This window comes from Tiliqua scincoides, chromosome 2 (assembly GCF_035046505.1).
Source record: "Tiliqua scincoides isolate rTilSci1 chromosome 2, rTilSci1.hap2, whole genome shotgun sequence".
Lineage (NCBI taxonomy): Eukaryota > Metazoa > Chordata > Lepidosauria > Squamata > Scincidae > Tiliqua > Tiliqua scincoides.
Window position 1 is genome coordinate 267,811,653 of NC_089822.1, and position 12,920 is coordinate 267,824,572.

The 12,920-nt window shown below is 52.2% G+C and overlaps 2 protein-coding genes across 2 annotated transcripts in view; one reads left to right on the top strand and one right to left on the bottom strand.

Annotated features, from left to right (window-relative positions):
• The window catches only part of LOC136641417 (putative nuclease HARBI1), a 13,547-nt gene extending 3,094 nt beyond the window's left edge, over positions 1 to 10,453 (top strand). The window contains exons 2-6 of the mRNA XM_066617193.1: positions 3,301 to 3,427; positions 5,229 to 5,318; positions 8,842 to 9,597; positions 9,676 to 10,063; positions 10,155 to 10,453. Of these exons, the coding sequence (XP_066473290.1) occupies positions 3,301 to 3,427; positions 5,229 to 5,318; positions 8,842 to 9,597; positions 9,676 to 10,063; positions 10,155 to 10,317 (1,524 nt within the window). The 3' untranslated portion in view covers positions 10,318 to 10,453. The remainder of the gene's footprint in view (positions 1 to 3,300; positions 3,428 to 5,228; positions 5,319 to 8,841; positions 9,598 to 9,675; positions 10,064 to 10,154) is intronic.
• Positions 1 to 12,920, bottom strand: part of LOC136640321 (zinc finger protein 721-like) — a 108,512-nt gene that overhangs the window by 60,122 nt on the left and 35,470 nt on the right. The gene's annotated exons all lie outside the window — the stretch shown is intronic.

A 12,920-nucleotide genomic window follows, 5' to 3' on the forward strand; every position in this document is an offset into this window, starting at 1 on the left:
CAACCGCTTCTCTGGCAGGTTTCCTGCTTCTAACATATTTGAAGAAGCTTTTATTATTCCCCTTAATGCTGCTGGCCATGCGTTCCTCATAGTTTCGCTTGGCCTCCCATATCACCTTCTTACATTTCTTCTGCCACAGTTTATGTTCGTTTTTATTCTCCTCATTAGGGCAAGACTTCTATTTATGGAAGGAAGCTTCCTTGCCCTTTACAGCCTCTCTAATTTGGCTGGTTAGCCATGTGGGCACCGTCCTGGACTTAGTGGAGCCCTTCTTCCTTTGCGGTATACACTTCCGCTGGGCCTCTGTTACTGTTGATTTGAGCAACCTCCAGGCACTCTGGAGAGATTGGACTCTTTTTACCCTCCCTTTCAACCTCCTTCTAACCAGCCTCCTCATTTGAGGGAAGTCCACTCGTCAGAAGTCAAGGGTTTTTGTGAGAGATTTGCCCAGTATTCTTCCCCCGACATGCACGTCGAAACAAATTGCAGCATGATCACTGTTCCCCCATGGCTCAGAAATATTTGCAACCAGGTCCTGAGTACCGCACAATATTAAATCCAGAGTCACCTGTCCTCTGGTGGGCTCCATGACTAGCTGCTCTAAGGCAGTCATTTAGCATGTAAAAAAATCTGGTTTCCCTTTCATGACCAGAACATAAATTGATCCAGTCAATATGAGGATAATTGAAGTTCCCCATGATTACAACCCTGTCCCTCCTTGTCACCTCCCTGATCTATTTCCTCATTTCAAGGTCCCCTTCCAATTTCTGGTCTGGAGGACGATAGTACACCCCCAGTATTACATCACTCTTCAGGCCTGGTAATTTAACCCATAGAGATTCTATGGAGTCAGACCCACCTTCATTCTCTACTTTGCTGGATTCTATCCCTTCCTTAACATAAATGGCCACCCCACCTCCAACACGCCCCTCCCTGTCCCTCCTGTAGAGTTTATAGCCCAGGATTGCGGTATCCCACTGATTCTCCGCATTCCACCAGGTTTCCGTTGTGCCCACTATGTCAATGTTTTCCCTGGTCACCAGACACTCCAGTTCTCCCATCTTTGCTCGGAGACTTCGGGTATTTGCATAAAAGCATTTGTACATGGAATGCCCCAGGATGGGCTGCGTATTTGCTCCTTTATCCCTGAATCCTCTCATTGTGCCAAACTGTCTATCACATCCCATCACGCTACCATTCCCACTTCTAGCCAATCCTGCTTCCATGTGCAGGAAGGGGGGTTGCCAGGCTCTGGGGAGGTCAGTGTGGATCTCTCCCTCTTGCTGGATCTTGCCAGGTTGCTTCATCCACAAACCAAGTTCAGCCTTGCCCTACTCGTTCTCAGATATTTGCTAGTCAAAATATCAGATGTACTGAACATGAGGTTAAATTCAATGTTTCAGTATTTGAAGCCATAATAAATACATTCTGTAAAGAGAACTTCAGAGTTATACAACCAGGTTAAAAAAACACCTGAATAAATGCATTAATAGCACGGATGATAGCAATTTTCAACATTTTTCTTCTCATGGGCACACTGACCTCTTAAGTCCTTCACCTCTTGTGATGTCACTTCCTGCTTCTGGGAGACTTCTGGGTTCTGCAGCTCTGTATTTAAGAACATAAGAACATAAGAACAGCCCCACTGGATCAGGCCATAGGCCCATCTAGTCCAGCTTCCTGTATCTCACAGCGGCCCACCAAATGCCCCAGGGAGCACACCAGATAACAAGAGACCTCATCCTGGTGCTCTCCCCTACATCTGGCATTCTGACTTAACCCATTCCTAAAATCAGGAGGTTGCGCATACACATCATGGCTTGTACCCCATAATGGATTTTTCCTCCAGAAACTCGTCCAATCCCCTTTTAAAGGCGTCTAGGCTAGATGCCAGCACCACATCCTGTGGCAAGGAGTTCCACAGACCGACCACGCGCTGAGTAAAGAAATATTTTCTTTTGTCTGTCCTAACCCGCCCAACACTCAATTTTAGTGGATGTCCCCTGGTTCTGGTATTATGTGAGAGTGTAAAGAGCATCTCCCTATCCACTCTGTCCATCCCCTGCATAATTTTGTATGTCTCAATCATGTCCCCCCTCAAGCGTCTCGTTTCTAGGCTGAAGAGGCCCAAACGCCATAGCCTTTCCTCATAAGGAAGGTGCCCCAGCCCCATAATCATCTTAGTCGCTCTCTTTTGCACCTTTTCCATTTCCACTATGTCTTTTTTGAGATGCGGCGACCAGAACTGGACACAATACTCCAGGTGTGGCCTTACCATAGATTTGTACAACGGCATTATAATACTAACCGTTTTGTTCTCAATACCCTTCCTAATGATCCCAAGCATAGAATTGGCCTTCTTCACTGCTGCCGCACATCGGGTCGACACTTTCATCGACCTGTCCACCACCACCCCAAGATCTCTCTCCTGATCTGTCACAGACAGCTCAGAACCCATCAGCCTATATCTAAAGTTTTGATTTTTGCCCCAATGTGCATGACTTTACACTTACTGACATTGAAGCGCATCTGCCATTTTGCTGCCCATTCTGCCAGTCTGGAGAGATCCTTCTGGAGCTCCTCACAAGCACTTCTGGTCTTTACCACTCGGAAAAGTTTGGTGTCATCTGCAAACTTAGCCACTTCACTGCTCAATCCTGTCTCCAGGTCATTTATTTAGAGCAACTCTCCATTGTAATGAATTGTCCATTCCATCTTCCTCTGCCAGAGCCGGTAGAGGACAAGGGATACATTTTGACAAACGTCAAATCATTTGAATTGTTTGACAAACGTAAAATTGAGTGCTGGGAGAGTTAGAACAGACAAAGGAAAATATTTCTTTACTCGGCGTGTGGTTGGTCTGTGGAACTCCTTGCCGCAGGATGTGGTGATGGCATCTGGCCTGGCCGCCTTTAAAAGGGGATTGGACAAGTTTCTGGAGGAAAAATCCATTACGGATTACAAGCCATGATGTGTACATGCAACCTCCTGATTTTAGAAATGGTTATGTCAGAATGCCAGATGCAAGGGAGGGCACCAGGATGAGGTCTCTTGTTATCTGGTGTGCTCCCTGGGGCATTTGGTGGGCCGCTGTGAGATACAGGAAGCTGGACTAGATGGGCCTATGGCCTGATCCAGTGGGGCTGTTCTTATGTTCTTATGTAAATCAATTTGCAAAGAAATACAAATACAATAAATAAAGGCAAGTTCCTTCCACCCTAATTTCTCCTTTCAAGCTTTGAGCGAAAGGGCAGAGGGTGTGTTGTGGGAAAATTATTTCTGAGGAGAGATTTTTTTCAGGGTCTGGTGTCCTTTGAGGACGTGACTGTGCGCTTCACGGAGGAGGAGTGGGCTTTGCTGGATTCAGGCCAGAAGGCTCTGTACAGGGAAGTCATGCTGGAGAATTACAGGATCGTGGCCTCTCTGGGTAAGGATACCCTTTCTTTCTAAGGCACCAAAGGCATGAGCTGCTCTTTGAGCTTCTCACTGTCAGGACTGCATCATAGAAATGGAGGGGGGGGGGGTGGAATTTGTGCCCTGTTGTATCTCACTGTTGCAGAGTTGAGCTTGGAATGACTGAAGCATTTTGGGGAACAAAATCATGGAAGGGACACTCGTGGTTATCTGGTCCAAGCCCCTGCCTATAACAGGAAATCCTCCTACATCTCCAGCCTGTTGCCCGTTGAGCTTTTGCTTGGAGATCTCCAGTGAGGGAGAGTTCACCACCGCCCTCAGCCAACCCGTCCTTACCAACAAGAATTTCTTTCCTGATATCCAACCGGAATCTCCTCTCTTGCCATTTATACTCATTGGATCTAATTCTGATCTCAGAGAAAGTTGAGTAGAACTAGATCAAATGAGATCAAAAAACAGGCTATGCCTATCCATAAATAAATCAGCTGTGATAAGTACAAAATCCTGTTTGGGGACACGCCAGGCCTGCAGTTGTGTGAGCTGCTCATAACTGATAATGGCTGTTGCACCTTGTCATTCTCCTTCCTCTGCATTGTCCATTTTTAGCTCCTTAATTATTGGGCTGCCCAGGGCCAGAGCCTGCAAGGAAGGAATTTCGTGTGGTCTTCTGCTTCTCCCTGTGTGGATGTGAGTTTATCAGACTCACCTGAAGAGGTTATGGCCACTCAGCTCCTGTGCCTGATGTCATCAGTGACATGCTGGACTCTGATTGGCCTGTTTCACTGGGGGCATGATATTCCTGGCACATTTCCCTGGTAATCTGCTCTATCTGAGCAGGCTGTGTCGAGGGACTCGTGGGCGGTTTTATGTTTGGAAACAAGTAGTGCCAGGATTCTAGATTATTTTTATCTGCTCCTGATTCCTGAGGAGCCATGTGTGTTTGCCAGTTCACCACCAGTATCATCACCATAAGCGGTTTTTTCCCAGCTCTACCCAGAGATGCCAGGCTTGAACTCGGGCTTCTGCTTGCAGAGCAGGGGCTCCCCCCCCTGAGCTGCATCTCCATCTCTGTAACTTCCCCGTAACTCTGGAAGACTGTAGTGCTTTGGGGAGATCTCTCCTCAGGGTATTAAAAGGCAGGAGACCCTCACAGCCTTTCACTGCTTCCCTAAAGTCCTGTCTCTTTACAAGGAAGGTAGTAGCTTAGAATGGCAATTTTCTTCTTCTCGTGGCACATAGACTTCTACGGCAAATCGGCTCAAAATCGCTTGGCTTAGAAAAAGAGGAGGTGGGGAGGGGAGACTGGCCTTCTGGATGAGGTTTCCCTCCCATCTGCTGAGAGCTGGACGAAAGGAACAAAGTTGGTTTTGCTCCACAGCTCATTCAATCTTCTTAGTTGGCAACCTTCAGTCTCGAAAGACTCTGAATGTTGGTTCTGGCACAGCGTCTAGTGTGGCTGAAAAGGCCGATTCGGGAGTGACAGTCCCTTTCATTCAATCTAGGTTGCATGAATAATGAGCTGATATCTACACAGCAGGGATGGGTGGTTTGTGGAGACGAAGGTGAGGCAGAGCCTCCCCACTGCATGGGTGGCGGGTGCTTGGGTGCCTCCCGCGGCGGCGGCGGTTTTCGAAGGACTCCGGTGCGGTGCCTCCCCACCCACCGCATGTCCTTGCCACACACATTAGACTTGAATCCTTGGGGTCCACTAACTTTTTGCCTGCTTGGCTTTTTTTTTTTTTGTGAGAGGCAATTCTAGAATCAGGTTGCTGTTCTGTAGTTGGGAGGACCTCATCTCTTTGTTTCCTTCACAGAGGAATTTCCCAAACCTGACTTCATTGCCCAGCTGGAAGAAGAGGAAGGTCAATTTATCCAGGATCACAAGGAAACAGACAGATCAGCAGGTAGATGGTTTAACTCCCAGCATCTCCCTGTCCTTAGAACTCCCTGTCTTCGGAGCTTAGTTGGGGTGTTGAGCCTTAATTGGTCCCACTCCTGTGATAGAGATAATTTTTTTCTGAGCTTTTTCCTTGTTTTGATCACATAAGAATATAAGAAAAGCCCTGCTGGATCAGGCCATCCGGTCCAGCTTCCTGCATCTCACAGTAGCCCACCAGATGCCTCAAGGAGCACACAAGACAACCAGAAACCTGCATCCTGGTGCCACTCCCTTGTATCTGGCCTTCTGAGGCAGCCTGCTTCTAAAGACAGGAGACTGCACATACCCGTCATGCCTTGTAACCAGGGAGGGTCAATATCTCCAGCACTGTCCAATCCCCTTTCAAAAACATCTAGGCCTTCAGGTGACGTCACCACATCCTGTGGCAAGGAGTTCCACCGATTAATTGTGCACTGGGTAGCAAAATACTTCCTTTTCAGCCCAATTCTATGGGCCTTTTGCTTCAGCGGAACGAACATTCTGCTGTCACAAAAGACCCAGTGGTGGCGTCTTCAGACCCAGGCTGAAATGGCATATTAAGTGCATTAAGATCGTTTTAGTGTATTAATTTTATTCTATAATAAAGGTTAAAAAATGCTTCCAGTCACCTGAAGCTGCAATGCTCCCAGTAAGTTGGTTGCAGGGTCATGTCATAGGTGAGGAGGGGGAGGGCAGGGGCAGTTTGGGGGCAGATTGGGGGAGGGAGGAGGTGGGTCCTGGCATCAGCAGCTTGCCTCAGGATCCTGTCCCCCTTTCCCCAACTAGTTCTCCCTGCCTTTTGCCTCCCTCGACTTATGCCAGCTCTACAGCCTCCTCAGGCCTCCTGATTGTCGCCTGCACCATAGCTTGCAGCACATGGCTCTGTGTGCAGAGACTGGTTAGCAACTGAGGTGTGCACACCTAGCACCCAGGCCGTGCCTGCTCACACAGACACAATGTCAAACTCATCCTGGCAACCAACCAAGCGACAAGTTTGGATCACTGGGTAGTACAGCAATCGGCGCCTGCGGGCACAACCTGGCAATGCCCCTGCTGTTCTCCGAAATGTTCCTTCAAGCACACCTGTGTACGGACAGGTTGTCACAAAGGGACAAGGCGGCCCATCCATCTGCACAAGCAAGGCAGCCTGCCGGCAGTTCACGGCAGCCACACCTGGCAGCTTACACCCAGGCCGGTGCCAGTGCCTGGGTACAGTTCAGCTCACAGCCACGCTATGTGAAGCATGCATTGCCACCTCTGTGCCGTGGTGAGGACGCACATGGGATTCCCTGCAGGGGATGCAGGGGAGGGGAGAGAGGCAAGGCAAATCATGGTAGGTGCTTATCTGCTGGCCTCCTGGCCATGGGCCAGTGGGCACAGGTATCAGGCGCCAACCTCCTTGGAAGAACATTGTCACAGATGGCCCTACTCACAGCCACCAGCCTGTTCCACACCCTCAAGGGCCACCCAGTCACAATGGATGAGCATTGGTTGTTCTTCGCCAGTAGCTAGTTTTGTTTGCGGAGCGGAACAAGGGCCTACTCCTGCCACACCATGGCCACAAAAAGTCCGTCCTGCTTCTCCATGATGCAGTCCAGGCCCTGCTCCCCCTGGCCAGCATCTACAGCCTTCTATAGTTGCCCACTCTGGGTAGAGGCAGCCTGTGCAGGTGGCCTGGGGAAGGCAGAGACTGCCTCTGCTTCCTCCAAAGACGGCTCCACTAGCGTGCCTGTGAGATACTGTGAAGATTTTGCTGGAGAAGGATCCAGAGCTGCTCCCCACAGTGGCCACCCACAGACTCTGCATGCACCCGCCGGTGACAACCCAGCTTTTTTTAGCATGTCCTGATAGAGACGGATGTGGAAGGACTCTTGCCTGGTATGCTGTGGGGTTACAGTCCACACTGGTGGCCAAGACCATCCTCCAGTCCCTTCTGAAGTTGGACTCAAGGGGTCCATAAGCCTCTTGTGGCATGTCTCTCCCGAAGGCACATGCCAGCTGAGAGTGCTAATGGTCTCCCAGATAGTATTAAAACAGGCCATGCACCGCCTAATGTAGTGTATTCTGTGCCCCCAGCCACGTGCAAGCATGGGGCCCTCAGCAGCCCACTGGCAGAGCTCAGACAGCTTGGTTTTGTGACCTGTTACGGCAGAGGTTAAAACTGCATGTAGCATGTACCGTATTTTTCGCTCTTTTTCCCCCCAAAAAAGTGGGGGGAGAAGTGTGTGCATCTTATGGAGCGAATACTGCAAAGCTGCAAAGCTGCAGGCGTTCTCAGGGCAGCAGAGCCTCCTTGGCAGGTGCTTCTGCCCCTGACCCAGGTCCTGCCTGCCTGCTCAATGGTAATGCAAATGCAAATGCAATGGTAATGCATATGCAGGCGCTCAATGGTAATGCAAATGTAATGCTTAGTGACAATGCACTTGCAGAAAAATACTACAGTACCTCATTCTACCAGTGGAAGGATGATAAAGCAGAAGAGGCTAGCATATAAAATTCCTTTTAAACTAGAGGTAGTAAAATATGCTAATGAGCATGGAAACAGAGCATCGGAGAGACATATTTTATTACACTATTTGGTTCAGAATACTTTTTTTCCTGTTTTCCTCCTCTAAAAACTAGGTGCGTCTTATGGTCAGGTGCGTCTTATAGAGCGAAAAATACGGTAGATGCATTTATTTAATATTGCAGACTGTTGATATAGCTGGGTTTTGTGGGGGAAGGGGGGAGTAACTGGTAAATTTATAGGCATCACATTTATGAATGTTTCTTTCTTTTTATTGCACAAAATGAAATAAAGTTAAACACACACACACACACACAAGGCAGAGTTTCCCAAAGTGTGCAGTGTGGCACCACACGGCCTCTTCTTCCCAGCTCACCAGGCTGACACCACACGAAATCTCACACTATCAGCATGAGATATTGCTAGACTAGTGTGGAGATCCCATGCAATGTTGGCGCGGTGAGCTGGGGAGAAGAGGCCAGGTGGCACCCCTGTGAGTGCAAAGGGTGCCACAGCCCCAGTGAGTCTTAGGAACCACTACAGTAGGGGCACAAGAGAGATGGGCCTCCTCTCCCTCGGGAGCAGAGGTGAGGGATCAAGGAAGAGCCTACCTGGGGGGGAGGTGCCATGACCAATCCTGGGAGCAGCCATCATAGTGTCCACATCAGAGCCAGACACCCAAAGAGCCTCAGCAGCAAATAAAGCCCATTGGAAAGCTGACATGGAAAGGGTGTTCCCCTTGGGTTATTCAGGTGGAGTACTAGAGGTGCATTGCCATGCTAACTGCCCCACATAAGGACCCTCAGCCTGGAGGACATGGCTTAGTGGAGGAGGAGGAAGGGCACTTGGAGGCAGCACCAGGTCTTGCAATGGGTCTGGAACAGGGCAGGAGGCAGTCAGAACCAGGTGGGGGGGATGGGAGCCATGGGCCATTGCAGCACCTTGGCACACGGGCGCAAGGAGCACTGGAGAACTGATCGGGGCATGCCATCCCATCCCACAGGTTATGGGGCCTATCAAGCTGGAGACGCCATCTACCTGGGGTGCCCCCTCCCTCCTCTGCCATGCCAGGATCTCCTGCACGTGCCCCTCTTGCTCACCTACCTGGCGGCACAGCAGGAGTGGCATGCCAAGTACCATCCCAGGAGGACCCAGCCCCGCATCCACGAGGCCCCCCTCACTGACGTGGCCTGCATCCAGGCGTACCGGCTGGACCGGGGGGCTGTGGAGGAGCTTTGCCAGCTCCTGGGCCCCAGGCTGCAGTCCCGCGTGCCGACCCGGAGGAACATCCCTGTCCTCCAGAAGATCCTCATTGCCCTCCGCTACCTGGGGACAGGAAGCTTCCAGGGGGACGTTGCTCGCCAGCATGGCACTGCCCAGTCCTCTGCCAGCCGGTGTGCCGATGCCTTCTTGGACGCCATGCTCCTGCACCTGCCTGACTTCATCACCTTCCCCGCCGCTGAGGTACAGCTGTGTCGCCTGCGGGAGGAGTTCTACGCCATCGCTGGTTTCCCGAATGTCATCTCTGCCATCGACACGACACTTGTGGGTATAGCCGCGCCAAACAATACAACCGGGACGAACCGCAGCAGGCAGCACCAGCAGACTCTGAACGTCCAGGCAACCTGCGATGCACAAGGACTCTTCACCAGTGTCACTGCCAAGTTCCCCGGCAGTGTCCACGACGCCCAGATCTTTGACGCCTCCACTCTCAAGACTACCCTGGAATCATGGCCAGAGGGGAACGGCTGGCTCCTAGGTAGGGAGCAGGCCTGGGGCGGTGGGGGGGGGGGTCATGCAGGCACATGGTTGACAACTGGCTGCCTCCATCTTCCAGGCGACCGTGGCTACCCCCTGCGGCCCTACCTCCTGACGCCGTATGCGGTGGAGTCCTCGGGGCCCGTGGCAAGGTACAACACGGCACACCGGCAGACGCGCATGGTGGTGGAGCGGGCTTTCAGGTTGCTGAAGATGCGCTTCCAGTGCCTGCAGCTGTCCGGGGCCCGCCTGGTGAGGACGCCGGAGAAAGCGGCCAAGGTGTTTGTCGTGTGCGCCATGCTTCACAACATGGCCCTGCGGAGGAACACGCCGCTCCTGGGAGACGAGGAGGGGGGCCCAGGAGACTTGGACATCCCACCCACCGAGGATGAGCCAGCCCAGGAACCCGGGCAGGACCCCAGGGGCGTCGCCATCCGAGAGTGCATCACGGCCGAGTACTTTGGCCGGTGAGAGAGGGTGAGTGCGCGGTGGGCCTGGGACTGGCTGGTGGCTTCAAGGTGCTGGGACAGGGACTGACCCTCCCCATCCCTCCCACAGGGCCCGTGGAGAACCCCACGAGGGGAGGGGCCACCCACCCACCCATGACAGTCCTCAGGAGGGCCCCAGACTGGCCTTTGAAAGACCCCAGGAGGACCCAAGAAGACCAGGACACTGTTCAGAAGCTGCACATCGTCTTACTGGGCTCCCGCTGGCTCTGTGACGCAACAGCTTGCTTTTTGAGTGAGACACTTTTAAAAACATGTTTTGATGAAACCCACAGCAATTAAAGTTTTGCTCAGTTTTCTCAAATTATTTAAATTTATTTTTTTTTACATCTCAACTATTTATAAAATGGTGCTTTTCCCGTTCACATCTGTGTATGAAATGGTTGTCGCGCATTAAAACTTGCATGTTTTTGTTTCATATAAGCAATAGTCTGTATGAACAGTTTTGGTTTGAAGCCCCACACAGGCAACAACACCCATGCCTGAGCAGGCCACAAATGGGGCTGGGCCCCCCCCACACACACACACCCCAGGGAGCTGCAGAGGTGAAGTCAGTGGGTGCTCACAACTGCACTGTAGCTGGTAGCGCTGCTGCTGGGGGGCCTTGCTGGGCTGCCACGGGCACTGCCGCTGAAGTGGGCATCCCCTTTAGGGACATCCACTAACACTTGAGTGTTGGGAGAGTTCCTTTAGCGAGTAGCCTGCACACTAGAAGGAGGGGAACAAGCATTCACAGGAAGCAGTTTCCTCCCTCGAGCTGCTCGCCTGCTTGACGTGTCCTGCTATAGCTGCCATAAAAGGAAGAATCTGGCTGGCTCGGAAAGCAATCAAAACGAAGATGGTGGGCGCAGGGTGCGTGGACAGGTAGTACCCATTTTCCTTTTCCCCACGGGATTCTCTCTTACCCACATGGGGTCCTGGAACGGAACCCCATGGATATGGGGCCACTTGTTTTTCTTTACCTAGGATGTGATTGGTCTGTGGAACTCCTTGCCATAGGATGTGGTGGCGGTGTTCAACCTGGATGCCTTTTAAAGGGGATTGGACAGCTTTATGGGGGGAAATTTCATCACAGGCTACGTCAAGATAGGTATGTGCCAGCTTCTGGTTTTCTCAGGCATGCCGGGTGCAGGGAGTGGCAACAGGATACGGGCATCATGTTGTCTTGTGTGCTCCCTCAGGCAGCTGGTGGGATGCAGGAAGCTGGACTAGATGGGCCCTTGGCCTGATCCAGAGGAGCTCCTCTCCTGCAGCTGCTCCCTCCAGCTCTTCCTCCTCTGGCTTGCCTTCAAGTGGGGGGGGGCACTCTGCCTCCTGCTCCCGGACTGCAGAGGAAGCTCCCCTTTCACCGTCTCCAGTAGCTGTTGCCGTTGCTGTTGAAGAAAGAGAGGGATGTCCTTAGTGCTGTCCTGCCCAAATGCCCACCCAGGCTCCTAGCCAATTGATGCCCTGCTAGGCCAAGCCGGCCACTGCCAGCTCTAGAGCATTTGCCCCTCCCCTGCAAGGCAGCTCGCCCATAAGATAGTGGTCCCTAAAGATGGGCTGCCCTGCCCACTCCCAGAGCTGCAGGGTATATCGGCTAGGGGGCCTGCGGCTTGTGCACCTGTGGAAGGCCTTCTTCTTGTGGACAGTTACCCTCACAGCCTTCCATTGGCTACACAGCTGCCTTACAGAGCACCCATGGCCGTGGAGCCCCAGGGCCCAGCCTACAGCCTGCCAAGTAGCCAGGATCAGGGCAGTAATGCTGTGTATCATGGTGGACAAATAAGGGCTCAGGCCCACTGCCTAGAAGTGCCCCCGTGGCCTCTGGTGCCCACTGCTGCTTCAGTGCAGCTTCCTCGGCCATTTTGCAGAGGGGTGCAAGAAGCCTTATGAGATTTTGTTGCACTCCTGGGAGGCGTACGCACTCTGGATGTCCTCACAACATCTGGGCTGCATTAGGCACCCTCTTTCCAGCCTGTTGACATGATGGGAACATGGCAGGATCATAAGAACATCAGAAGAGCCCTGCTGGATCAGGCCAAAGGCCCATCTAGTCCGGCTTCCTGTATCTCACAGCGGCCCACCAAATGCTTCAGGGAGCACACAAGACACAGCCTTTGTCCTGGTGCCCTCCCCTGCATCTGGCAATCAGAGGCAGCCTACCTCTAAAACCAGGAGCTTGCACAGACCTACCAGGACTTGTAACCCATGATGACTTGTAACCCATGATCATTTCCCTCCCATTTTCCCACCCAGCACCCTGGCCAAGGCTAACAGCAGCTGCCTGGCATGTGGGGCAGCCCATCCAAGGCCGCTTGGTGGGAGAGAGAAGACACCGCAGGTGTAGCAAGGCATAGGCTACACCATCTGTCTCGGGGGCCTCACACCATGTGTGCTGCCTGTGTGACAGCAGCCTGCAGGGAGCAAGGGCAGAGAGAAACAAGGCACTGATGAGCAGTGTGTGGGTGACATCTGCTCCCTGGCTGGAGTTGCCTTCTGTTTTTGAAAGGGAGGGTTCTGCCACATTGGTGTGCATAAAGTGGCGCTATGGGGGGGAATGAGCGCAGAGAGAGGAGTCTTTAATTTTTTCCTGGGGGGCTGCAGTGGCCCCATGCAGTGGACCCCTGTGCAGAGCCCCCAGCATTGCTTCTGTAAGGCAAAGGTGTGTGGATTAGCTGTGTGGAGCGGCTGGGACAGATAGCCTGAGAAGAGAGTTCCGAGAGAAGTGTCCGTGTTTGCTTCCCTTCACCAAAGTCCCCCCTAGGCTGTGCACTCTGTGATCTGAGGGTGGGTGCCAGAGCAGGGCTTCTGAAGGGGGTGGGGTGCAGTGATTGGT